Source organism: Mandrillus leucophaeus, unplaced genomic scaffold (genome assembly GCF_000951045.1).
Source record: "Mandrillus leucophaeus isolate KB7577 unplaced genomic scaffold, Mleu.le_1.0 Scaffold434, whole genome shotgun sequence".
NCBI classification, from domain to species: domain Eukaryota; kingdom Metazoa; phylum Chordata; class Mammalia; order Primates; family Cercopithecidae; genus Mandrillus; species Mandrillus leucophaeus.
The window spans coordinates 1822772-1835033 of NW_012104632.1; the positions used below are offsets into that span (position 1 = coordinate 1822772).

General features: G+C 43.0%; 1 protein-coding gene across 3 annotated transcripts in view; it reads left to right on the top strand.

Annotated features, from left to right (window-relative positions):
• Window positions 1-4499: 4499 nt before the first annotated feature.
• The window catches only part of DOCK9 (dedicator of cytokinesis 9), a 184794-nt gene continuing 177031 nt past the window's right edge, over window positions 4500-12262 (top strand). For all 3 annotated transcript variants that reach the window (XM_011993804.1, XM_011993805.1, XM_011993806.1), the window contains exon 1: window positions 4500-4793. In XM_011993804.1, coding sequence (XP_011849194.1) covers window positions 4668-4793 — 126 coding nt within the window. In that variant the 5' untranslated portion in view covers window positions 4500-4667. The remainder of the gene's footprint in view (window positions 4794-12262) is intronic.

Consider the following 12262-nt stretch of genomic DNA (forward strand, 5'->3'; position numbering starts at 1 on the left):
AGCTGGTTAAGATACAGTTTTGCCCCTAAGGCCACTCAGAGCTGGTTAAGATACAGTTTCGCCCCTAAGGCCACTCAGAGGTGGTTAAGACGCAGTCCCTGCCCCCAGTGAATTAGCAGTCTCACTGAAGGGGCAAACTTAATAAAAGGTAAACTCTGAAAAGCTTCATAATAGAGGTAAAAGTAGTGCTCAGAGGGTTAAATTAGAAGGAGCCGATTCAGTCTGGCTGGAGGGGTTCATGGGGAAGGTGGTATTTAAACTGGGTCTTGGGCATGGGTAGCAGTTCCCTCTACAGAGACAGTCACTCCTTCCACTAATCGGAGTGTGATGGAAGTCCATCTTATGGGTGGAAGAGGAAGATGAAGTTTGGAATTTAAAGTTAGCTTTCCTTTGAGTCACAAATTGCCCTTGGAACATTTGTTAAATTTCCTGTGAGGTTTTCATGGTTTTGAGTACCCAAGCTGTATAATAAATTTGTGTACGTAACTAAAATTTGAGACCTGAACCCCATTACAGAAGCATTCATTCCATCCTGCTTCTGAAGCCTTCCTCTTCCCCATAGGGTTTACAACATTCCCTTTTAACAGTGAAACGCTATGCCTTTCATCCGTGTTCATAGATGTGTTTGTTGTGGGTTAAACAAGCTGGCATGTGAAGGAACTCAAGGTTATTAGATGGTAGGAGCTCAGTGCAGGTTTGCGGAAGTTGAATCGGGGGTCAGACATACACCTTGTTGTTTCAAATGTTGTAAAGAAAAGTGTGGCCACCTACTTCCTGTCCTGGTAAAATGGTGTTTCCTCTAGTGGCCGCATCAACCGGATGTCATCCTCATGTCCTCACACATCAATCTCATGAGCCCTTTGGAGAAACCACATCCCATTTGGAGGCTTGGGATCTGAGGTTAAACCCTGTGCCGTGTGATTCTCCTTGACAGTCAGATTCCAAAAGTGTTGGTCTGTCCTAAGCGAGCAGGGGAGAGCGCCAGCACCGCTTGAGAAGTTGTGTGATGGGAAAGCTGACCGCAGTTTCTTCGCCAGGGTTTGCTTCTTTCATAAGATGGGCCAACTGGAAGGTGGTGGACTCAGATGACCGCCTTGCTCTCAGAATTGCTGTTCTCAATCTGGGATTTCAGTATATTGCTCTGAGATGGGAGTAGGAAAAAGCTATCTGAATTTTGTTGCTGCATTTCCTATAAACACATTGCCAACCTTGTACGTTGTACATTGATGGTCCCCCTTTACATAAATCTCTGTGTGAGGCATTTAAAAAAATGTTTAGTTGCTTGGGCCAGGCATGGTAGCTCACATCTATAATCCCCACACTTTGGGAGGCCGACGTGGGAGGATCACTTGAGCCCAGGAGTTTGAGACCAGCTTGGGCAACATGGTGAAAACCAGTCTCTACAGAAAATACAAAAATTAGCCGGGTGTGGTGGCATGCGCCTGTAGTCCCAGCTACTCGGGAGGCTGAGATGGGAGGATTGCTTGAGCTTGGGCAGTGGAGGTTGCAGTGAGCTGAGATTGCACAACTGCACTCCAGCCTGGGCAACAGAGCCAAACCCTGCCTTGAAAAAAAAAGAGAAAAAGCAAACAAATAACTTGCTTTACAACTTGGTATATTTTCTCCTTTTGATGATATAAATTATGGAACTGATCATGTTTTCCTTTTTGTCCTGGCTACTTGGAAGCTCAGAGCCAATTAAAAGTGTTTTCCTTGATTATAAAACAAAAATAAAGTCATTGCTAAACATTTTGAAAAATATACAAAAGCCTCAAGAAGAAGACCTGGCTCATGACGTGAACATGTGGGGTTCAAGATGAGTATTTGAAGGCAGCTGTCATAATCAAGCCACAGAGAGGGAAGAATGGTTGATATTAAGTTGCTGAAGTGCTTTGTAATGTGTTACAGCAACACGGTTGGTGGAATTGTCGTTTTAGATCACGCAGTGAAAGCCCTGAGTTTAAGACTAAAATTAATTTCTTCAGGTTGGAATGAGAACAATAACAGTACAGTAGTTACCGTTATATGAATACCTGCTTTGTACAAGGCACTTAAAGACCATCTAAAGACCTTTTTACCTCTTCACTCTCATGGTAAGGTTAAAGCCAGATGCTGCTGTCTTTCATTGCTGACTGATGATTGGTATTGTGCCGTTTAGCAGTTGAGCATAGTATCATGGTTAAGCGTGTGTACGCTGGATCCATACTGCCACTGCTCTCTGCATAATGTTCTGCAAGTATTTAACCTCTCTGGGCATCAGTTTCCTCATCCGTCAAAGGGGGATAACAGTATTACATAGTGTTGTTATGAAGATTAAATAAACAATCTTTGCAGGGCTTGAACAGGTCATGGGTCACAGACAGCACTTACAGTGTTTGTCAAATAACTATCTTAAAGTTCATTTCTCATTCCTTACAGAATACCAGAGTATTTTGACCCAACAAATAGGGTAGGCTGAACACAGTGACTCACACCTCTGGTTCCTGCTACTTGAGGGGTTTAGGCAGGAAGATATCCTTGACTCCAGGAGGTCAAGACTTCTGTGAGCCACGATCGTGCCACTGCACTCAGCCGGGACTGTAGAGCAAGACCCTGTCTCAACAACAACAATAACAAATAAAATCATGTTTCTCTTATTAATGCCCAGAAATTCTGATGGCTTAATGGCAATGGGGATTTGAGGAAGAACTGGACTATTTAGAGCTTCTTGAACCATTTCAAAAAGGTTTTTGAGTTGTTGGTTGGGCTGTCCTTTACTAAGGCTCAGTTAGTCTGTTTTGTGCTTGTGGCTTCATCCTTTCTTCTCTGATTTGTAGGACATTGCTAAGTTTTTACTTTACTGTAATTTCAACTCTAGACGTAACTGAGACTCTGGGATTTTCCTGTTGTAACTTTATAAGGCAAGATTTTTAAAATTTATAGATAATATTATTTTGGAACACAGATTTGGTAGGAGGACTTATATTAACCCTGAAAGACAATCCAAGGTTGAGGGATTGGGTAGTTTAAAAAAAATTATAGAAGCCATTAATTTATTTGATGGACTCATTGATCCCTTGAGATCATTACATAATTGATATTCACACTCAGAAGGGTTCCTGGTGTTCAAGTGGCAGACTCAGTTTCAGCTTCACTCTTGAAGTACAGCAGCTGCAGCAGGTGCTGGGAGAAGGAGGCGGCCATGCGGGGACTGAGTGGCGTCTCAGTTCTCCCCACTGCTTCCTTTGAGCTGTTCTGGCTGCGTTCCTTTGTCTGGAAAGTGGGAGATTTGTACCTGTGACTTGTATAATAGTTTGTGTTATTTCCCTGGGTAGAGTACCTCTGGCACCTATTGTTGCTATGTGATAACTACTCTTGTTGTTGACTGACTGAATACCACTACTGCTACTGCTACTACTATTACTGCTACTGCTACTACTATTACTGCTACTGCTACTGCTGCTGCTGCGTGTTGTCTACTGTTACTAAATCTTCCCTGATGTCAGGGAAATACTCAGAGTAACTAGGAGAAGCTCTGTGGTATCCATGTAGTACAGAGTAATATTTGATCCCCTCTTTAATGTTCATTTCTACTTAACTTTTAGATAAATCCCTTAATATGTCTGTTTTAATTTTTCCCAAGAGATAAAAAAAAATGACTCCACTGTTAAATGTCAGGAAATAATAAAAAAACAAGACTTTTAGGAACACCTATTTTGGGTGCTACTAAACCACCATTGAACCCTAGGTTGGTGATCCAGCTATTTTCTTGTGCTTTTGTGTATCTCTCTCTGAATTTTATTAATTTGTCATTTATGATGTCTGTTCATCTTGCCTTCCCAGCTAGATGTGAAGTTCCTTGAAGGCAGAGATACTCTACTTTATACTTTCACTATGATCCTCTCAGTACCTTGTACTGGGGGTACTTTCTGGTGCCCACACCTGGACTTAAAGTAATATTCTATTTAATAAATGCATTTACTATGATATGTGGTATCTCATGAAACTGTTTTGATGACCTCATCTTTCTGGCATCAAATAGTAGATAAATCAAGTGTTTCATGCTGCGGTCTGTCATGCGGGTTGAAACTCATTTCCTCTACCTGTACCCACGAGGTGCAGGCTATGGGAACATGCTTGCTGGTAGCTCTTCCCTGCTTTAATCATCAGCCAGGCATTTGGTGTTTAGCCATAACACAAATGAAAGCATTCCAAAACTGGAAGAATTTTAGAACAACTAGACAACCTTGCTGTCTCTTAAGCTCCATGAGCTTCAGATTTAAGGTAGTTATGAAGGAGTCTAACTGTGACTGGTTTTCTTTTCAACACCGCACTATTTTGATTCCGATTGATTTGGCCCACGCTGTGTGGAACAGACACAATAAAGCCGGTCTTTATCAGAGAGGCAGTACACTGTGTATTGTTCAACTTGGAGTTTGTTTTCCTTTGGCCAGCAAGTGGGAGCCACCCCTTTTGCGTGGAGTAGTAACACCCCTGGAGGCTGGCCTTCGCTATCATGCCTTCCCACCCCACACGCTCTGCAGACCCAGCCAGAGGGGCTGACCACTTGTGCCTGGGAAGCCAGTTTCCTTTCCTTCCTTGGACCACTGGCATGCCTGTGCCTTGCACGGCCGGGGACTCGCAGCTGTTCCAGTTGCAGACTTTCTGACTTGCGTTTTCAGCCGAGAATGCAGGCTGATAAATGCAGGACAAGTAGTAGAAGTGTCAAAAAGGAGCTGGTGATTGAGTCCCCCCTGCAATACAAGGATGCAGCTCAGGGCGAAGTGGAAGCAGAGAGCCCGGGCCCTGTGCCGGTAAGAGGGTCTCGTACAGTGTTGCTGTATCTACCCCATGCTGGGGTCTTATTGTGCGTGTGGACGGGGTTGACGCCTGTTGCCTGTCTTTGATTTCAAAACTTGCTCTGCTTGTTCCTTGTGAACTCCTCTCTTTCCCTGTAATATGACTTTGATTCCCCTTTGATTCTTCTTTGTGAAGAAAGAAATGTTGACATTTTGTGGGTGAATGTGGTTTCTAGGAGGTTTCTTTGTATGGAACAATTATGTATTGTTCACAATTATATCCCACCTAGCTGCAGTGTTTGCAAATGTAAACCCAGGGAAGCATATTTTAATAGCAACTATAGGGTTGAAAAAAGATGTGCTTTGCAAAATTAAAACCTTTTCTGCGTTATTTATGCTATTGAGAAAATGAGGCAGGTCCCATGGAGGGGGTTTTAAGGAACATAGCTGTTGGAAATATGACATAGTTTAGAGAGGAAAAATTACATATGTTCTTCTCACGCATTTTACCAGGAGGTTTGCCTTGAATAAAGTAGGGAAGAACCTAAACTGTGAACCAGCTGATAGAAACGTCTCTGTTCTTAACATCAGCTAAACTCTCAGCATTTGGGTAGAGCCAAGTGCTTTGGTGGACTTTGTAGAGGAGGAATGTGAAAAATGGTTGTGTTGTTATCATCAGTGAGTAGGTTGTGCTTCTCTCTCGGAATTTCTTCAGTACAATAAAGGCACATAATTTTTGAAGCAAGCTGCACAAAACCACTAACATGCCCTGCAGAGGGGGGACAATTGAGCCTTTCAAATTATCTGCTAAAGAGATTGTTAAACTAATATGTAGTGATTTTATTTAGTGATTTTTTTTTCTTTAATCTGGAGGTTTAGTTGATGTTACCATGAGGTGTCTGCTTACTAATTTACTTAATTTTCAATTAATGTCTAAGAATCTGAACTTAAACTTTCCTTTAACAGATTTGATTTGAACTGAGTTTCTTTCTTTGTGATTCGTGAGACTGCCGTATATTGTATTGCCTTGAAAACTATATTACTAACCCTGAACTGAAAAAGTTAGTAAAATATCATGGTCTTTTTCACTGCAGATTTTCATCTTAGAGATTTAGGTTTCTTCTGTTCACCCTCTGCTACGTTGTTTAGAAATGTAATTCATTGTTCTGGATTCCTCGCTGCCAATGTAATATCTGGCTTATCTGTTAGGTTGCTCGCAGGCTGAATGGGTTTCACTGCTTAAAGCAGCTGATGTAACTTATGATTTCTTGGAGGAAGTTGTGTGGTTTAGGTTCCCTTGTGAATATTCTTAAAAATCTTCTGTCAGTGATTCTCCAGCTGTGTAGAAATATTTGTCTACAGGACTGAATACACTGTAGAAAGATGCTGTGTATTTTTTTTTTTTTAAGCACACAAATGACTTTTTAAACTTACTTCTCTTTCTAGTGCTCAAGAAATTTGCCATGTATGTCCCAGCTATTTGTTTAGGTAAATCTCACTCCAGGCAGTTCCACTGGGGTCCTTTTCCACTGCAGTGGATAAGGCTGTGCTGCCTACAGCTGCAGTTGGTGGGAACACTTGTCACGGCCCAGCAGCTTCTGGCAGCGTGGAGACCTCAGCTCTGCGCACCTGCAGAGAGGCGTGAGGGAGGGAGGAAGCCAGTAGTGGTACCAGGAGTTTTTTCTTATCGGGCAGTGTTTCTCTTCTTCCAGCAGGTTAAACAAGATAAAAAGAGCTGATGTCAGATCAGAGAAGCAAGGATATTTCAGCAGGGCCTCTGCCCAGGGGCAGATCTCTTACCTGTGGCTGTTGCTGCCCACCGGCAAACAGGAGTTCAACAGACTGCTGGGAAGACAACTTCTTTCTCAAGATGATTTTTCAGAAGGAGGCAGACACCATGTGCAACCTGTTTGTGGCAGTACTATTCATTGTTACAATGTCAGGGGCCCACGGGCTTGGTGAGAATCCCCAAGACTGTCTATCATTTGAATGAATTCTACCTAGAGACGTTTAAATGTAGGTAACATGCTTTATTCAGGAGGTAGCATTTTGAAATAAAGTTTTGCTGTTTTTAGTTATGTACAGAAACAGTCCTTGGGGAAAAATATTACCTAAGTTGAAGAGGATAAAATTAATTAATGCATGTAGTATAGAAGTAGGAAAAACAAGAAATGCAAATAGTGTAGCAGTAGGAAAAACAGTGTCCTTGTTTTGAGTCTCCAGTGGTGACCACTATTAATAATTCAGTGCATATACTGCCAGACTTTCTCCTGTGCCTAGAACAGTATAACTCGTGTGTGTGTTTAGAGGATGTACTATTATAGTAGATTTCGGGGTTAATTTTCTCCCAGAACATGTCAGTAACATCTTTTGTCACCATATGTGGATTTATGCCTTTTTTTTTTTTTTTTTTTTTGAGACAGAGTGTTACTCTGTCACCCAGGTTGCAGTGCAGTGGTACGATCTCGGCCCACTGCAACCTCTGTCTCCTGGGTTCAAGTGATTCTTCTGCCTCAGCCTCCCAAGTAGCTAGGATTATAGGTGCCCACCACCATGCCCAGCTAATTTTTGTATTTTTAGTAGGGACAGGGTTTCATCATGTTGGTCCGGCCAGTCTCGAACTCCTGACCTCAGGTGATCCGCCTGCCTCAGCCTCCCAAAGTGCTGCGATTACAGGCGTGAGCCACCGCACCTGGCCTATGCCATTATTTTAAGGGCTGCATATTATCTCATTTTAGGTCTATACTATCACTGGATGGGTTTTTCAATTTGTCTCTAATTGTTTGCATTAGTAACGAGGCTACCATAAAGGTACCCTTAAGTAGATCTTAAAGCATGTAGGCAAGCCAGTATTTGTTCTAGAAACTTTCTATCAGAAGTTCCCTCCTGCCCTTATGATTGGTGGTAATGTTTTTTCTCCTCTGCCGGGGCCACCTTGAAGGTTTCCCTTAGCAGTGGTTGCTTGTTTAGTGTTACGGAAAGTTAGTGTTTCTTTTTCTTTCTCTTTTTTTTTTTGGCGATGGAGTTCTTTTTTTTTTTTTTTTTTTTTTTGAGATGGAATTTCTCTTGTTCCCCAGGCTGGAGTGCAGTGGCTCAATATTGGCTCACTGCAACCTACGCCTCCCTAGTTCAAGCGATTCTCCTGTTTCAGCCTCCTGAGTAGCTGGGATTACAGGCATGCACCACCACGCCCAACTAATTTTTGTAATTTTAGTAGAGACATGGTTTCATCATATTGGTCAGGCTGGTCTCGAACTCCTGACCCCAGGTGATCCACCCGCCTTGGCCTCCCAAAGTGCTGGGATTATAGGCGTGAGCCCCTGCGACCGGCTAAAAGTTAGTGTTTCCAAGAGAATATGTGTTTGGACATTATAAAGTTTCAGAGGCTGCAAGGTTCAACTTTACAGGTACCTACATGGGTGGGTCTTGTCCCCTGCATTGTGACAGTAAGTGAGGGAGGAAGCACATGGTGAAACTTCCCCATTTCTATCCAGGCTTACTGCCAAACCCACTGAGAAATGGCTTTGGGGGCTAGAAATCACTACCAGGGGAACAGGCAGGATATTCTTGATGTCTGCATGTTAGTTTCCCTGCTCACATTTGAATACCTATTTTTACCCCCTACCCCCCCAGCTCTAACATAGTTCCTGGAAACAATTTATTCTAATTGTTACTGCTCAACAGTTTAGAGGAAAAAGGTGTGGCTTCAAAGTGCCGAAAAAGGCTGGGTTCTATGTCATTTACGCAGCCCTTTCATTGGGTTACTTTTGTGAGGATGGTAGGGACTGCAGCACAGGTCTTATTCTGGGAATTTTTAAGGTCGAAGGATGTGAAGATTGAGAATAGCTGAATTGTCCTGTTAGGTGTACTCATTAGGTACTTTTTGAAAAGGATCAGCGGGTACTGTGACTCAAGCCTATAGTCCCAGCAGTTTAGGAGGCCAAGGTGGGCATTGCTTGATCTCGGGAGTTCAAGACCAGTTTGGGCAACATGGTGAAACTCCGTCTCTACAAAAAATACAAAAATTAGCCAGACGAGGTGGCATGCACTTGTAGTCCCAGCTTCTCAAGAGGCTGAGGTGGGAAGATTGTTTGGGTCTGGGGGAGTTGAGGCTACAGTGAGCAGAGATCACACCACTGGACTCCAGGCTGGGCGACAGAGTAAGACCCTGTCTCAAAGAAAATAAAAGTTTCTTTTCAGAGACATCTTTTGGGTGGCTCATATTTTTCTGGGATCCTCAAGTGTTAAAAGCAGAATTTTAGTTCTTATTTTAATGTTTGAATGACCTCATGATTACTTTAGCTAAATAACTCTGTGAGAAGGCAGCACAAGTACTACAAGTAGTAGACGGACTTGGCTTCTGGTTGGACACACCAGTACATTACCTGGGAACTCTTCTGTCCCCCAGACAGAGGAGGAATGAGACGAGAAAATCTTTCCTATCCCTGAAGTTCTGTTTGCTCTAGAAATAGCAGACTAAGTGAAGTATAAGCTTATGGGCAGTGATTAGGTTGTTAATTTTCAATTAGACTTTAGGTGACTGTGATTGAGTTAATTAAATTGTACTTAGACAATAAGCCTTTCTGCCCTATAGGTTTTCCTGCATCCTTAGAGACAACTTTAGAAAAAAATAATTAATGGTATTACATCAATAATATTTAATAAGTAGTTTCCTTGTTTTTAAAATATTGGATGGTGAAAGAAAGATGTTCCCAAAAGATTTATATAGTGACCTATTCCTAGTGACAAGAACAGGAAATTTTACTTATTCAAAGCCATACACGTTCACTACAATGCTCTTTGTGTTTCATTTGTTTATTCATTAATTCATTCAACCCACATTTACAAGAATGGAGACTTGCCAGTCTTATTGGACAGTGCACGGAGGTGAATGAGATCAAAACCCTTCCTCTCCCCAGGCAGCAAGGCATGAGGAAGGAAGGGGTTCATTCCTCTGGAATGCTTTCATGTGATCTTTATCAGGCACAGTGAGTGTTAACGCCACCCTGTCCTTTCCAGACACTTAAGCAGACAACACTGAAACCATCAGCAGCTCCAGGAAGGACGTGCTTCAGATTTTTTAGCAGCTAATGTAGGCAAAGCCCGGCTTTGCAGAAGGCGCAGGCCGAACCCCTGTCTGTTCACGTAAACAGTGTTACATGAGGCTCCTGCTGCTGCACACCTATTTTGTGGAGCGGTCGGTGGAAGGAATCTTTGGGGAGTGCATGCTTAGAAAGAGTCCGAGTGAATCTAATTCACATGCCAGGCCTGGGAAATGATCTCAGACGTGGGGCTTCCACAGCTTGTTCCCTACCTCATTGCCATGCCAAGTCACAGCTACCTGCTGGGTAGCAGTGTATAGAAAACTAAAATCACTTGTATAGAAAACTAAAAACTAAAATCCACCCAGCTCCGGCGTTTCTTTTCTCATGACCTGTCATCAGCATGGAGGGAGAATGGCTGGTGACTGTTTTTTTATAGCAAGGTAATGCCAATAGTCATGTAATAATAAAAATAGCCACTACTTATATGGTGCCCTGCTCTGTGCCAGGAACTGTTTTACGCCTGCGAAATGTTATTCAATTAATCCTCACAACTCTAGAATGCAGGCTCTATTCTTTTTCAGAAGAGGAAACTGAGCACAGAGAAGTTAGGCAACTTGCTCAAAGTTACACATTCAATAAATGGCAGAGCCAAGATTGTAGACTTTGGGTCAGGTTTTCTAAAATCCATACCTGGACACGTATGCATGATTCATGAACAAAAAAGAACATATTCACTTGAGCTTAGTATTGAGACTGTAACGATGAACAAGAAAGGAAAAACACACTGCCCTTAAAAACTTAACAATTGTTAGAGAAAGGCCAGTTTGTAAGTGACAACCAACAGTGGTTGGTTGAATAGCATGAAGACAATGGTGGTCATGTGAAGGACTCAGAAATATGAATGAAGTAGAGCTGCCCTCAGGAGTCCCTCTTATCTTGGGTGTTACATTTTATTATCTTCCCAGAAAGTTACATAGGAGCATAGACTGGTGAGGGTCTAAGAGTCTGGAGGCATCCTGTTTTCCTGCCTATTTTCCTTTTTAAAAAATGTATAGCATGACCCAGGTTAATCCTGAAATGTTTACTCCCTAATTAGTAAAATGGGCACTGTGGTCCCCATAGTGTTTGCAGAGGCTGCCATTTGTGCAGGTGTGCTCTACTCTTGGAAAGGTAGTGGCTAAACACGAGGCTGCGGAACAACGTCCATCTGGCTGGTGGCACGGGTGGGCCAAGAGACCAGAGACCTAATTTTGATCCCGCATCTGCCTCTCAATCTCTGCAGATCGCCACCCTCCTGGGCTTCAGTTTTCTTGTCTGTAAAATGAGGAGCCTGTCATACCTAATCTCTAAAGTCTGGGACTCAGGTTCCAGTGTTAGCATCTTTGATCTCACAATAACCTGGGAGGGAGTCAGGTTTAGGACTGTGGAGTTTTAGTTTCAGGTTTTAAGCTTTGTTTATTCAAAATTGTTTGGCTTTTGAGTTGTTGGAGCTACAAAATGGGATCTTGGAATTCCACCTAGTGTAAGAAGTAAGACCAAGGGAATGGGTTGGCCACCTGGAAATGAATCAAAAATTTGGAGTTAGCAGGGCACTCTAGGCAGGAGATAACAAGACAACCCGGCTCCAGCCTGCAGATAGCATATGACTGTGAGGATACTTTTAGAACCAAGAAGGATTGGAAATTATAGTTTTCCCCCAACTTTCCAGAAGTTTGAAATACCCTGTAATGTGATATACTAGTGCTAAGTCTCTTTTAGAATGACATTTTGAGGCTTTGGAAATTTTCAGCGCTCCCTTTCCTGACAAGTGTAAGTGCCACTTACCAGTGGGTCTCAAGGGCTCTGCCAGGTTCCTGGGGAGGAGCCAGTCTCGTATTCTGCTTTGGGATCTCCTTAATATGGAGAGTTGTCACTGCCAAGGGAAAGGCAGCAGCAAGTGGTGCAGAGAACCAGCACTCACTCACAGGAGGCTCACATGGCATTTCTAAGCCAGGACTGCATTGCATATCAGACAGAGGTTGTAGCAGCGGCTGCCCTCCAGATCCCCCATCTCTGAAGGTTCTCTGGACTGCCTGTTCCACTACCACGTTCTGTCTTTTCTTACACTGAGCCATGCTGCATCGTGCTATCAGACCACTCTTTCTAAAACGCAGAGACAGGTGGGGCGTGGTAGCTCACACCTGTCATCCCAGTACTTTGCGAGGTGGTGAGAGAATTGCTCGAGGCATGGAGTTTGAGACCAGCCTGGGCAACATAGGAAGACACTGTCTTTACACAAATAAAAAATAAAAAAAAATTAACCCAGCTTAGTGGGGCAGACCTGTAGGCCTAGCTATTTGGGAAGATGAGGTGGGAAGATTGCTTGAACCTAGGAGTTCAAGGTTACAGTGAGCTATGGTGGAGCTACTGCACTCCAGCCTGGGCATCAGAGCGAAACTG